Consider the following 14,951-nt stretch of genomic DNA (forward strand, 5'->3'; position numbering starts at 1 on the left):
CCACCCTCTAAGCAACTGTGCTAACCGGCCACCCCCAAAACCCGTTTTAACCTTTGCTATGCTATAGTCCACAACATTCTTATCAAGCACCTGTGTGTGTGTTAAGGTGATTCCTCAGGAGCGTGACTGTTCTGAATGCCCTGCCACAGAGATGGCACTTGTGTGGTCTCTCATCAGTGTGACTTTTCATATGACGATCCAAATTTGAACGCCGTGGACACGTGTAACTGCAAAGCTCACACTGGAATGTCTTCTTTACACCTATATGTAAAATAAAACACTTATACTTGTTGTAGGGTTAAAAAGTGTTAGGATTAATCCTAATCTTAAATTTCTACAAATACATTTTATTAGCCTTTTACAACTAAACCCAACTGAAGTCATGTTAAGTCATAATTATTTCATGCCAGTAATAGATTTATTTATCTTCAGGACTTAAAAAGTACTCAATCTGGAAAACCTTCTTTTAGATTAGCTAAAAAGGCTAGTACTTACATCATCTTTAAAAAAAAAAAAATCCATTTAATGTAAATAACCTGCGTATGCAATGTGTTATGTGCTTTATTCCATACTGGTTCTATAAGAGTACAATGAATAAAATAATTTTACCTTTCTTTTTAATTTTTGTTGGTTTTGGAGGCTTCATGTTACCAACCACTTTCTCTGCATTCACCTCCGACAGCAGACCCTCCTGCTGCTCTTCCTCAAAATCGTAGACAGACACATCCACATCTTTGCCCTCCTCTGTGTAACGCAGTTTGCTCTTTTTGGTTTTCTTTGTTTTTTTGGCTGGTGGCTGATAGTCTGGGTCTTTTTGCCAACTAGGATCTTCCTGAGGCGGAAGTTCCCCTTGCTCTAGTGTCTCCACCTCTCCATTGGCCCCCACTTTCACCACTTGAAACCCTTCAGGCAAAGGTAAGGTGTGACATATCATGGGTTCGCTTTCTGCAAGGCCCTCTTTAGATACTTCATTCTCATAAGCCCCCTGAAGTTCATCTACCGAAGTGGTAGCAACAGGTACAGTCACGGGAACAGGTACTTGAACAAGCTGAAGCTCTCCTATGTTTATGGGCTGTTCCTCCATATTTACAACCTGTAAGGTTATGATCTGGGTATCGTCCACAGCAGCCTCTGCTTCTGGAGCGACTGTACCCTCCATTACTTCAGTCTTCATCTGAAGAAGGGTAGGATCCAGCTGTTCCATCATTACCATCTGTACACTGCTATTGACATCCTGGACCACCTCACCCCCATCGGTCTGGTTCTGGGGTAGGTGACAAGCGTCCTCTTCCTGGCCTCCTTCCCGGCGTCTCTGGTAAGTCTTTCTCTCCTTTCCTTTAATGAAAGTTTCAGACTCCTCCACAATGGCTTCAACTGCCTCACCTTCCATTTCCCCTTCCTTTATTTAGGGAGAACAAAGATTGTTATTTAAAATAAAGTTTGTCTAAACAAAAATATATACAACACATTTTAAAACAAAAAAGACTCCTGATGAATGACTGCATGAAGCATCAATGGTTGCTAATATTACAAAAAAACACAACAGATATTATGTACCTCCTGACAGAAGAACAAAATACTTCGAAAGCAGTCTTGTCAAAAACAAAAATATCTGAAATGAATATAGTCTCTAGGTCCACTACCAATTAACAGGAAGTTGGTGACAGAGGATGTTAAACTACACCACAGGGATGAAATTAGTGAAATTCAGACTGAAGGAAACTGCAGGATTAACTATCTAGTTTCTTCAACAAATAAATCACCAGGAGAAACAAACCGCAAGGACAGAGGGAGAACCTACAGATCAGGGGTTCTCAAGCTGCGGCAGGCGTGCTCCTAGCTGGCAGCCAGTGGCAGAGGCCACTGAACATCCTGCTATGCACAGGTCAGTCCCCCACTACAAAGTATTGTTGGGTCCCAAATGTCCACAGTGCCGAGGCTGAGAAACCCTGATACAGACAAGAGAGACTTAAAAGATGCAGCAATCAATCATAACATATGGATCTTCTTTGGATCCTGATTCAAACCAACAAATGGTTAAAAAAAAATACGACAGGAGACAGATCAACTCTGGATATTTGATAATATTAAAGAATTATTAACAAAGCCAGTTTAAATCTTATACATTTCCTATAACTATTTATAAAAACACCCCGAGAGAGGGCCTTGTTGTTTTTAGCTAAACTGTACCTTAGAAAACATGCCCTGTCACAGTGTTTTTTTCCCCCACCTTGTTTTTCTGGAGCCAGAATCAGAACTTGGATCCAGACTCCAACGGCCCTGCTTGTAGCTACTGCACAACACTATCTCCTGTGTCATATCATGAACTTGATATTCGTGTATCTCTCCTCTTTGAGGACTGGGACCACGTATAATAAATAGTTTTTACTCTTCGGCACTTTGCCCAGGTTGGTCGTACTCGATAAATGCTAACTGAATATATAACAGAAAACAAACAAAAAAACCCCCAAAAATCCGCCAATTCAGTTTCTGGCTCTTAGGTCTTGATGAGTACCGAGAGTACCCAAACACTGAAGAGTAAAGATGGGTCTGAAAAATCATCTAATTGATAGCAATAATATGACTTAAAACCTGCAGGATGAAATCAGTGAAATCCAGACTACAAGGCAAATTCAAAATTAAAATTTAAAGTGTTTCGTATTCTTACCCTAGTCTTAAACAAAGCTTTGGCTATTTCTATCAGACTCACGTTTCTCTAATTCTCTGTTTGGGGCACCTTAACACTGTATCCATGCTAACAGTCAGAGAAGGCTCTTATGACAGGACCAACTACAAGGCAGTACAAAGACTACACAGCGACGAGCAAGGAGTTACTAGGAGTTACCGTCTAACATAAGGAACAGAATAGGTACAATGGTTCACAGTAAAAGTAGGTAGACTTAGGGAACCCTACCTAATCAGGTGTGAGAGCAAGATGCTTTATATTTTGACCATTTACCAGAATGGTAAATAGCCAATGTCTTTCTTAGTATAGTCCATTCTACAAAAAACAAAGATAAAGATATGGCATCTGATGTTATATGGGAGGAGTTACTTTATGTTACTGAAATTTTGATAATAGTCTTTGTGTAATGTACTAAATTTAAATTTAGTAGTTATTAAATATATCTTTTAAACATAAAAAAAAAAACAAAAAAAGATGCTTTATAAAGGTAGAATTTGAATGGAACCCTGAAACCTGGATGGGATATTTAGAGGCAGAGTGGTGTGTCTGTGTTTTGCAAGGGAAGGGGTTGTATCCTTACATAGAATAAATGTATCAGGGAACTGGTTATAAGAAAGAATAAAATTTGGCTTAAAGCATAGGACAGAGGAAAGGGTAGAAAGAGACAGGAGAAAGATGTGTTGGTTGTGGTCATTGGATGGTCTTGCGTGACAAAATACAAAGGTGATATACCATATGGGTTGGCACTGGGAAACCACATATGCTTTCTGGGCAGGGGAAGTTAAGATTTACTGGGTTCACAAAGAACAGTGTTTGATTTCCACAACAAAGTGTGTCTCTTTATCTGTAAAATGATACATATAAGACCCCTCTGGCTTTCAAGGCCCCTCATTATCTAACCCCAGATAATCTAATCAGATTTATGACTTGTTGCTCTTTAGCCATTACTTTTCTCTGAATCTGCCTGCTGATAAAATAACCACACTATTTTGCACTTAAATTTTTCTCAAAATGATCTATTTCCCCAGCTGGCTTGTGAAATTTCTTTAGGGCAAAAGCCAGTTTGAAGCAACCTACATTTTTGGACAGATTCAGCAAACCCGACTATCTGCATGGAACAAAACCAAGGCTGATGGAAAACCTTGTGGGTTGCTGAGCTGTCAGTCCGATTTGTTCTGCCATTACCTTCTTTCATTAGTCCCTTGTTCTCAACCATGGAGAGGTAAAAATGCTCAATGCAAAAGCCTCTTACTAGCTGTTCCATTAACAGTGGGGACAAATGTAACAAAATGTTACTGCAGAAGGTGAGGGTCAAGGGACATTGCAGAGTGCTTTATAATTTGCCTATAAATAAAAAATGTCTGAGCATCCATGTGCTAGTATCTTTACTACAAGATCTCATTTATATTTCCGATCATGAAAGACTATTTTAAACATGACCCTACTATAATTATTTTTATATAACCAATATTGTTCAGATGGATTATTCTTGGGATAGAAATGCTCTGTACTAACCAATAGAAATATAATGGAAGCCACTATTGTGCGTCACATACATATTTACTTTTAAATTTTCTAGTAACCATATTGAAAAAGTAAAAAGAAACAGGTAAAATTACTTTTAGTAATCTTTTACTTAACCCAATATGCCCATAATATTATTTCAAGATGCAACCAATCCAAAAAATTATTTAGACATTTTATATTCTTTTCTCATAATAAGCCTTTGAAATCTGGTATGTATTTTACATTTATAGTATGTCTTAATTCAAATTAGTCACACTGTAGACCCTCAGCCATATGTGGCTAGGGGCTACTGGTGTGGACATGAAAGCTTTATACCTTTATTACTCAGAGAACCTGCAGCAGTGGCATAACGTTGGAACTTGTTAGAAACACAACTTCAGGCCCCACCCTTAACCCGCAGAATCAGAATTTGCCATTTAACAGATTCCCAAGTGGTTTCATATATTCAAGTTTAAGAAGTACTACTTTATACTATTACTCTTCACATATTTTTTCAAAAGAGTTTTCCAGGCCACGAAGGTCTCAAAATTAGTACCCCAGAAAAGATGGTAACTCCAAATGTTGGAGTTAGGGAACAGAGAAAAAGCCTCATCAACCTCTGCAACCTTCTTGGGAAAAGTAACAAAGGACCAAGAACAAAAATTCACAAGTTATAAATGCTAACGCTGGCCTTGCCAGAAAAATCACATAATCCCAGACTGTTTAGATATCCTCTGTAATAAAAGTGGTGGGGAAAAAACGTAGTCTCTGAGCTCTGTGGGGTTGCATAGCATATAGCATACAACAATTTGAGGAACACAGAAAAATCCATCTCCTCTAGCTTAAGAACTTAAATGTTACAAACTGCTTGTAAGTAACCAAATCCAACTGAAAAGAGGTCAGGGAATTATAAACCAGGTAGAAAAAGAATTGGTACAAAGGAGTACAAACTGAAACCAGTAGTGTTGCTAGGGTGTTGAGTTGACATTATTCTCTCACTGGATAAAACACAAGGCATAAAAAGGGTCTATGAACATCTACATCTACTCAGGGCCTTAAAGCAATAGGTTCTATTTTTACAGAAAAAAATCAGACACAAAGTAGCAAGTCACCAGCCTCTCCCATATACTGCTTAGAAATCTCAGTGCACCCCTCTCAAGCAGTGGATGGATCCCTTTACCTTCCTTCCTCCAGGCTCCTCTAAACCAGTAACTTAATCGAATAGGCTGGAAGAGGTTGCTCTCCCCACTCCCTGGGGGGAGAGAGAGAGAGAGAGAGAGGGGGGGGGGAGGGAGAGGGAGAGGGAGAGGGAGAGGGAGAGGGAGAGGGAGAGGGAGGGAGGGGGGGAGAGAGAGAGAGAGAGAGACTGACTCAATATTCTGTTTCTCTCCTTGCTTGGTCAGCCACACTTTCTAAGGTTTTGTAAAATCTTTTTGTGAATCAAGACCACTAAAAGGGGATCTACATTCACTTCTGAGACAACTTTTTTTTTCAGATTATCAAAGTATGTTAGCTTATTTTATAGAAATCTGGAAAATGAAGCACTTATTAGGTTGGTGCAAAAGTAATTGTGGTTTAAAAGGTTAGAAATAATTGCAAAAACCGCAATTACTTTTGCAACAACCTAATATGTGTTTCACTTTTCAGATTTCTGTAAAATAAGCTAACATTTTTTAAAGTTGCTCATTAATTTCTGTACCTAGAGATAATCCCCTAGCACTTTGGTGTTGTCTTCTCAGTTTTTCTCCCTTGTGGATGTGTTTTATGTAGGTAACATCATACTATACACACAATTTGCAAACTCTTGTACATGGCTTTGCTCTCCTATCGTAAGAACCTGTCCTTGCTAAAAAGGACTCTACTCCCGCCTTAACCTCTGGTCCTTCTGCTTGGTCCACAAGCACCACTCACTGAGAACCACACCAGTCAGTCCAAAGGCCTTCTCCTCATCCTCAACCTCAACCTCAGTTTCTCTGGCATCTGACAGTATGAAACTCGTATTTCTCCGTCATTAGCCTCTGTTCTTCCTTGGCCCTGCCTTTCCGAGGTCTCTTTTCCTTGGCTCTGAGAGCTCCTCCCTCTGAGCACATCAATGCTGTCCCTTTCTTTGTAGCCACTCCATTTCAAATCCACATGTGCAATCCCAGTTGCACCGTCTAAAGGATGTCTCTCTATGTGGAGTTTGGCTGTCACCTTCAACTCCATGGCACTGAATAAGGAATAAAGAAAGCTGGACTCTAGCTCCTAATCCATCACTAAGCAACTAAACCAGCTTGCCAAAGCAGGGTCGTCCTCTGGGCCACGGTATCACACATCCAATGGAACTCTGAAGACCAGATCCTTCCTGGATTCTCTGTCATCTTGGTGAAAAAGTAAAGCTTAGGCACATTTTCTTTTATAATAATTTGAATCACCTTTTGGATAGAGGGTGGGCAGAAGGAGATTCCCTCAGACTGAGGCAGGGTGATCCTGGCACCTGGGGGTAATGGGGCTGGAAGCAAGGAAAACTGGCACCGGAGCACTTCCCTGCCCCGTGATGACTGGCCAGGTGGGAGGATGCAGAGGCCTAGCCTCGAACACAAAGGACCCTGAAGTTGCTCCCGCTCCTAGGACATTAGCCTGGCCTGCACCCTTGGGGAGGCTGCAGGATCAGCCCTCTCCTCTTGCCTCAGCTTCTTCTCTGCCAGCTCTATGTTGCTCAACTCTTGCTCATCTTAAAACTCCCCTTAACTACACCTGACAATTAACTTAGCACCTGCCATCTCTGCATCCCCTCTATGCTCACTCACCAACTAGCTGTCTCCACTCCTTTATCTCTTGGTTCACCAGTCTGGTTTCTGTTCCTCAATACTCTACTGAATTGCTCTGAAGCCAGCAATGGCTCTTAACTGGTAAATCCAAGAGACTTTTCAGTCCTTATCTGACTTGACCTTTCTGTGGAATTCAGCATTCTATTCTAGGCTTTACCCCAGAATTATGCCAGACCATCAGAAAATGGTATATTTGGGTCACATGGTCTTATTATCTCCCCTATAGAACTGCTTTCACCAAGTTTTGTTTTGGCATTATGCCCTTGGCTTACACTAAAAGATACGTGGGAGAAATTTCATTTGGAGTTCTATGCTTGGAAAGCTTTTCTTCAACTAAAGAATTTTTTCCGTTCATTGTTAAGATCTATGTAATAGGCTCATGTTACTATTTTTTTACTTGGCCACACATCGATCAATTTTTTTCCTCTCAAACTATGTAGTAATAACTTTCTATTTTAATTGGTATTTTTTGAAGTTTTGACTTTATATCATTTACTATTTGTATTTTCTAAACATTTCTTCAAATTCTCTTTCAAACAAGATGGGCCATAAACAAACATGAAATTGTATTATACACACACACACACATCCAATAAATAGAAAATACAAAACAAACAAACAAAACCCCCCAGAAATATACAACTCTTTAAAAAAATAAAAATAACCTCAATGCAAAAATCTGCAGACCTGTATGAAGATTACAAAACTCTTCCAGGAGGCACAAAAGACCTCATTAAATAGGAATACTACTACCCATATCCATGATCAGAAAGGTCAAACATTGTAAGGATGTTAATTCTACTTTATTTAAGTCATTTTCAAAATCTGTCTGAAAAATAAACAAGATATTGAGGATAGCAATAAAATTTCTGAGAAAGGAAGGCAAACTTCTACTTTCAAATGTTAACATATTATAAAGCCACAATAATATAGTGTAGTGCTGTCACTATCAGACAGACAATTTAAACAGAAGTGAGAATCCAGAAACAACTCCTTAGCATATAAAAAATTGTCTTTTTAAAATTAGTGGGGAAAATAGGATTATTTCATAAAAGGTGCCAAAAAAACTCTTTGGAAAATACTGAGTTATACCTTTAATCTATCAAGAATATATTTTGTTGTCTATGAGATAGAGACACTACCAACCAGCCAAAAAAAAAAAAAGGAACACAACCTTACAGATATAGGTAAATAGCCTTCTAATCTCAGAATGAGGCAGGCTTTGTGCTTAGATGCATAGATTATAGAAAAAAACAGAGGAAATTATTGAAATTTTGATCACTTTAAAGTAAAAAGCAAAAAACCCATCTCCCCCTCAAAAACTTTATATAGAGGGTGACAAAAAACATATATACACACATTTTAAGAAAGGAAAACTGTAATACTTTATACCGATAACAAAAAATGAATACAAGTCACATTTGACTTCTGCAATTACAAGAGGTACTCAAAGTGGTTACCATCAGCATTCAGACACTTCTGATTACAGTGAACTACTGCTTGAGCAACGCTGACCAAAGTGTCCACTTGTTTACATTTTTTTGGCACGCCGGTATATTATAAAAACATACTGAACAAAATTAAAAAGAAAATTGTCAACAAGAAAAAAATATTTGTAGACTATAAGGAGTAACATCTTTATAATTTAAAAATTTATAAGAAAAATGTGAACACCAAAAGAAAACATTGGGGCACGGCCGGACGGCTTAGTTGGTTAGAGCGTGAGCTCTGAATAACAGGGTGGCCGATGCTCACATGGGCCAGTGAGCTGTGCCCTCCACCACTAGATTGAAGACAACGAGCTGCCACTGAGCTTCCGGAGGGGTGGCTGGATGGCTCAGAGCGCACGTTCTCAACAGCAAGGTTGCCAGTTCAATTCCCACCTGGGATGGTGGGCTGTGCCCCCTGCAACTAAAGATTGAAAACAGCGACTGGACTTGGAGCTGAGCTGCGCCCTCCACAAGCAGATTGAAGGACAACTACTTGGAGCTGATGGGCCCTGGAGAAACACACTGTCCCCTAGTATTCCCCAATAAAAAAAAATAAAAAAAAAGTTAACAAACATTGGTATTAAAAAGAAAAAGAGAACGTTGGGCAAAGGACAAAAATAGATGACTCAAGAAATACAAATGGCAGATAAATTAAAAGAAAAAAACACAAGTGAATCTCAAAACTAAAAGAAGTCCAAATTAAAATAATGTGACAGCACTTTGCCTCTATTAAAGTGCTAAAGCTGTTTTAAAGAATAATCCTCAATGTTGGTCATGGTGCAGTGAAATCAGCAGTGATATGAATCGAGAATTTTAAAATATTCAAATTGTGATCCAGTAATTCCACTTCAGACTTTATGCCCAGAAATAGTCAGAGATGAACACCAAGATTATAGGAACATTATTAATCAAAGTAAATAATGATAAACAACCCAAAAGTTATAACCATAAGCAGAATAGCTAAACCTGGTAAATGATGATACAGCCACAAAATGTAGTATTATGCAGACATTAAAATTTTTGTTTTAATACTTAACATGAGAAAAATGCTTGTTCCACATTTAAAAAACAAAGAATAAAAAACATAGTAAAAAAAAGGGGCGGGGAGGGCAGAAAAGCAGACTGGAAACATTAAGAGCTTAGGCTCTCCAGCCAGACACCTGCATTACAATTCTGGTTCTTCTAATTACTACTAGTGTGACCTGGAGTGAGATATTTCTACAAAAAAGGATAATAGTGGCATCCACTTTGCAGGCTGTCATAAAGATTAAATATAACAATGCATGCACAGAGCCTGGCTACCTGTGTTCCTCCGAATCCCCAGAGGCCACCTCAGAAGGCAACGAATATATGTTAGCTAAAAAACATACGACCTTTCAGTTTCCTAGAACTCTAATCACAAGTCCTAAATAAATTTTCCCCACAAAAACGACTTATCTGATAAACTACTGAATTTCTGTGGGACGAAGGTAACAACCAGTTGACAGAACCAGGTGACTGACCAAAGCCAGGAATGAAAGAGAAAAATAAGAGCCAAAAAGTAACAGAACAGCTTCCTAGGCTGGTCTCTCTCACTAGTCTGTCCAGCATATTGCTGCCCAACTAAATCTTCCTGAAACGAGGCATAAAAAAACGATGATGGTTGAGGCTTATGGAAACAACTCCAAACTCTTTGGCTTCCCTCCCAGAGCTCTGTACAATTTGTTCGCCTTCTTTCCAGCCATCCAACCTCACCTTTGGGGCATCTTCCACAAATGCCTACTATCTTATCTCTGCCAGCTCAAGTCATCCCCTAAATCAAGTCTTTTCATCCTTGACCAGTGCAGACCCACCTCAAGTTTGTTTGTTTTATTTTCACTGTAGTATATTGTTCTATGCCTGTGTCTTTCCCCCAAAATGACTATTATCTTAAAAATAAGGGCAGGAACTATGCCTTTTACTTCTGTATCCTCTACAGCAATGAACATAAAACAGTGTTAGGTAAACGACAGACACTCAATATCAGTGTCATTTGTCATATGGAAAATGTACAAATGGTTCCTGCACAGGACAAGGGCAGGAAGGGAACCTGGAAAAACAAGACACTGTTCATATGCTAAGTGGAAGCTTAACTATATGAGTTTATTCCTTTATTGCTATTTGTGTCATTTCTTAAACACAAAAATAAAAAGTCCTAACACAATTATATGTCAGAGTTTTAAAAATCCTGCCACGTAAAATTAAAGCTAATTGTGAATATACTAATTTTTGAAGATATTAAGACTTAGTAATTTATCACCATTATTTGGCTGTATAGCAAATGTATCTGGTATTTCCCAAAGGAAAACAACCAAAATAACCTTTAATAGTTACTGATTATTATAAAATATACATGTACTAAGAATAATACATGTCTACCAAGAATGAGACAGTAGAGGAAGACAATTTCCAGGAGTCGATTTTATAAATAAAACCACAACTTTTTGTTTAATATCCTACTAAAAACCCCAAGTGGAGCGTATCAGAAATCTGTCTACACTCTTGGCAAGAAACAGTAGCACCAAGTCCCTAGGAGCTACCATAAGCCACAGCCATTCTGAAACAGTCTAATATGAAGGTCACCTAACAACTCGCCTGATTCAGACTGCTCAATATAAACCATCAGACATCATCAGAAGGCAGAGAAGAGATACCTTATAGCTTTCTCTTTTCTAGACTTTTTTTTTCTTCCCCTTCTTCTGTCCCCCCACCCCCTCCGGTTCAAGCCACTGTTTCCCAGCCATTGTTTCTCAGTCTAGTTGTGTAGGACACAACTTCCTAGCCCATGGTATTATGAGTCTTGCGTTCCACCTGGCTGAAGCAGTGGGTCACCGTCCTTGGTCTGCTGCTCACAGCAGCTCACGGCAGCCCACTCACGTTGGCCACCGGCCACTCATGGCAGCACACGGCAGCCCAGCTCCAGGGAGAGCTGTTGTTCACAATTCACAATATTAGCTGTAGAGGGCGCAGCTTACTGGCCCCTGTGGTACTCGAACCCGCGACCTCGGCGTTAGGAGCACAGCGCCCAACTACCTGAGCCACCGGGCCAGCCCTTTTCTAGACTTTTAAATTAGAAGAATGCTTTTACCCAGGAGACTGAAAAACCTAGTTCAGTAATGACTGTAGAGAACATTAAGTACCATTACGACAAGGGAAAAAAAGAAATCAAAAGATAATCAGTTTCTTCTGAGAATGAAAGGAAAAGCTAAGTGACTTATTAAATGCAGGCACTAGTCAAAAACAGTAAAAATTATTCACCCTTCGGGAACAAAAGTTAGGTTTAAAAAGTAATGAAATAACCACTTTACGCTGCCATTTTTGAAAATACATACACCTCATCTTATCTAAGAGCTTAAGAGACATCAAAGCAAAGTATCATGACCAATAATAGCTGTGATCGAGAACCAGGAAAGTTGCAGACTACGGTAAAGAATAGGGAGGAGCTGGGTGGAAAGGATGACTGAGTCTGAGAAGCAGAAAATATTGGTGACCATTTATTTTAGGGTGATGAGAAATGGAAGCAGTCTTTATCTGAAGTAGCACTCACCTATACAGTCACACGTACATCTCTCTCTTCCCTGTTCTGTGCCATTAACTTTAAAAAGAACAGTTGGGGCATAAAAAAAAAAAAAAAAGAATTAAAAGGGAAATAAAGTTATCTTTTAAGTTAAAAAATGTTAAGAGCATTCCAGTTTTTAACCTCTTTCCCTATTTGTTAATATTAAAAGGTAGTTAAAACAAAATAATTATTCTAACACCTTGAAAAAATTCATTGAAAAAATATATTTAATGAGCTTTGAATCTAGGAAATACACACTAATAAAATATTTGTAATGGCAACAGTGCAACTACCCCAGAAGGAGGTAAAAGAGGTTTATTTTTGCTACAAAGAATAATAAACGAGAAAACAATAATTCTTTCACCAAAAGATGCTTGATGCTGGGTACAGAGATGAATTTCCTTTTTAATTACTTAGGGGGGCAGGGGGAGGGGGAAGTCCTAACTGCACAGGGCTGCATTCTCAGGAAGCTCCTAATCTGGCGGGGAGGCAGACAGAACAAAGTGCAGCCAGACAGTGTGATGAGCATTGTAACAGGGATTAACATACTTCCTACTATCCTGACACAAGGATAGTTTAAGTGAGGAATTGCTAAAGCTGGATCTTCAAGGGTGAGGTGGACCCTGCCAGGCAAACTACAGTAGAGAGGAGCATTTTAGCAAAGACAACAGTACATGGGAAAAACTTAAATATGTTAAGAAATTAGATAAATTTTATGCAAAAATATTCAACATAACCGAGTGCAGATATGCTAAACCATCTCAAATTTATATTGTAATCTGGTTTCAGCGGCCATGTTCTAGCCCCTCATTAAGGGTAGCCTGTTTATTTCACTTATTGAACATTTATACACGGAACAGAAGACAAAGCTTGTCTGGGAGTCAACATGCTAGTGCCACAGAACCGATTGGAAGCTGCCTCCCAAGCACATGCTGTCCCCCTGTTTTCTACAGGCTGAATGACACTTTTGCTGGCATACAGCAACCTAATGCCTTGCTTCTTTTTGTTCTCCCAAGGGTGACCACCAGATACCTCCTTGCCCATATCCCTAAAAGCAGCTCAGAGGTGCACTGTCTTTGGAGCAGTCCTACCGTCTTTCATCACTGGGAATACAGAAAGGGTGGGAATCTGTGGCAAGTCTATCACCTTGAATATGTTATAAAAAGGAATCAATTACACATACACACAGTGTAGAATTTACAGAACATCTAACAGGCACATCTATGGATCTGGGGGCACATTCTACCTGAGCAGCGGTTCCCAAACCTGGCTGGTATGAAAATCATCTGGTAAGCTTTAAAATACACATATCCCTTGGTGGGCTGTGCCCCTGCAACTAACAACGGCAACTGGACCTGGAGCTGAGCTGTGCCCTCCACAACTAAGATTGAAAGGACAACAACTTGACCTGGAAAAAGCCCTGGGAAAACACACTGTTCCCCAATAAAGTCCTGTTTCTCTTCCCCAATAAAATCTTGAAAAACAAACAAACACAAACATACATCCCAGAGATTCTGATTCAGTGGTCTGGGATGGGAGAGCCCTTATTTCAAAAGGTCTCCAGATGATTCTGATATAGAATTTCTGCTGACTATGGCTTGGAAGTGACTGACATAGAATACAGTAAATATTCATCCTAAATACAGGTCTACACAAATCCAAGCTGCTCAAATACCCCCCCCGTTTCGACTATGAGAATGTTTGGTTCATTCCTTTTTTTTCGGTTTGTTCTTTAAAACGAAGAATTGTTTTTATTTAGATTAAAAATCTACCAAGCCTACTTCAAAACTAATGTTTCCCATAAGCAATAATGGAATGCATAATTCAAGAAGGAAATCCTAAGGTTTAACTTCTATCATGGATACCATCAACATTAAAAGATCTCTCTAGATGGTACGGGATAAACTCAACACATGACAGAAGGAAGAAAGGAAACATACAAAACAAGACATACATAACAACAGAGTGAACTCATGGTTTGTAATGTGTATCAGTGACCACGTGACCACTGCCCTAGTGTCTCTATAACCTTGTACTCACTCATGAAGACTACTTGGCAGAACCAGACCTTTTTTACTTGGTAAATGGGGTCCCCTATAAGGTCAATGTTAAATTAGAAGCTAACAGCTTAAATTCAACAATGCACACTTGTACCAAAGGCATAATAATGGTAATAATAAATGGCAATATATTCTTTGAACAAAGATTCAGAAATAGTTATATTAAGAAAAGATATCCTTAGTAAATAGTATAGTAGCATAAAATATGGACAATAAAGCGTTATTCAACAGATAGAACAAAAGAAATCTGAAAAACAGAAAAAGGATATATATACACATGTATAGGAACACAGACATATAGAAGTTGAAATAAAAGAAACATGTTACTTTGAACTAATATTAGATTATGAAAACAAGTAATCTGTCAATTTGGTTACTCCTTAGAAATATAGGAAAAAAGGAAATACAGGCAACAGCTTAACCAAGAAAATGGTGGGGAAATTATATATGTATTTGTAACTACCCAAAAGACATAACAAGGAGAGAAGGAACAAAGACCGTGTCTAACAAGGGACCAGAAAGAAAAAAAAATCATAAAATTTGTTCCCAGAAGGATACCAAGACACTATTATTTTATAGTCTCAACATATACTTACAACAAAATTTTTAAATAGGAAGAGTTACACGATACAAATAAAACAGAAACACAAGAAATACTAAAAACAACTCAAGTATCCTTTATTATTATAGAATAGTTCTGTATCATTTCCCTGTGACAGTAAAACTCCTTGTATCTGCTTTACGATAAATAACAGTGACTATGCTATGCCAGGGTCTTGTTATACCCAAGTTGATCTGAATAAATGAAGAGTAGTGGACTGA

General features: G+C 38.7%; 1 protein-coding gene across 5 annotated transcripts in view; it reads right to left on the reverse strand.

The window, feature by feature from the left end:
- Positions 1-14,951, reverse strand: part of CTCF (CCCTC-binding factor) — a 43,724-nt gene that overhangs the window by 16,903 nt on the left and 11,870 nt on the right. For 4 of the 5 annotated variants that reach the window (XM_074314724.2, XM_074314726.2, XM_074314728.2 and 1 more), the window contains 2 exons: positions 610-1,399; positions 91-261 (listed from right to left, as the gene is read on the reverse strand). In XM_074314724.2, coding sequence (XP_074170825.1) covers positions 91-261; positions 610-1,390 — 952 coding nt within the window. In that variant the 5' untranslated portion in view covers positions 1,391-1,399. Of the gene's footprint in view, positions 1-90; positions 262-609; positions 1,400-12,057; positions 12,106-14,951 lie in introns of all 5 variants that reach the window. The other variant, XM_074314725.2, reaches the window with a different exon arrangement.

Source organism: Rhinolophus sinicus, chromosome 8 (assembly GCF_057876585.1).
Source record: "Rhinolophus sinicus isolate RSI-liver-muscle chromosome 8, RSI-T2T, whole genome shotgun sequence".
NCBI lineage: Eukaryota > Metazoa > Chordata > Mammalia > Chiroptera > Rhinolophidae > Rhinolophus > Rhinolophus sinicus.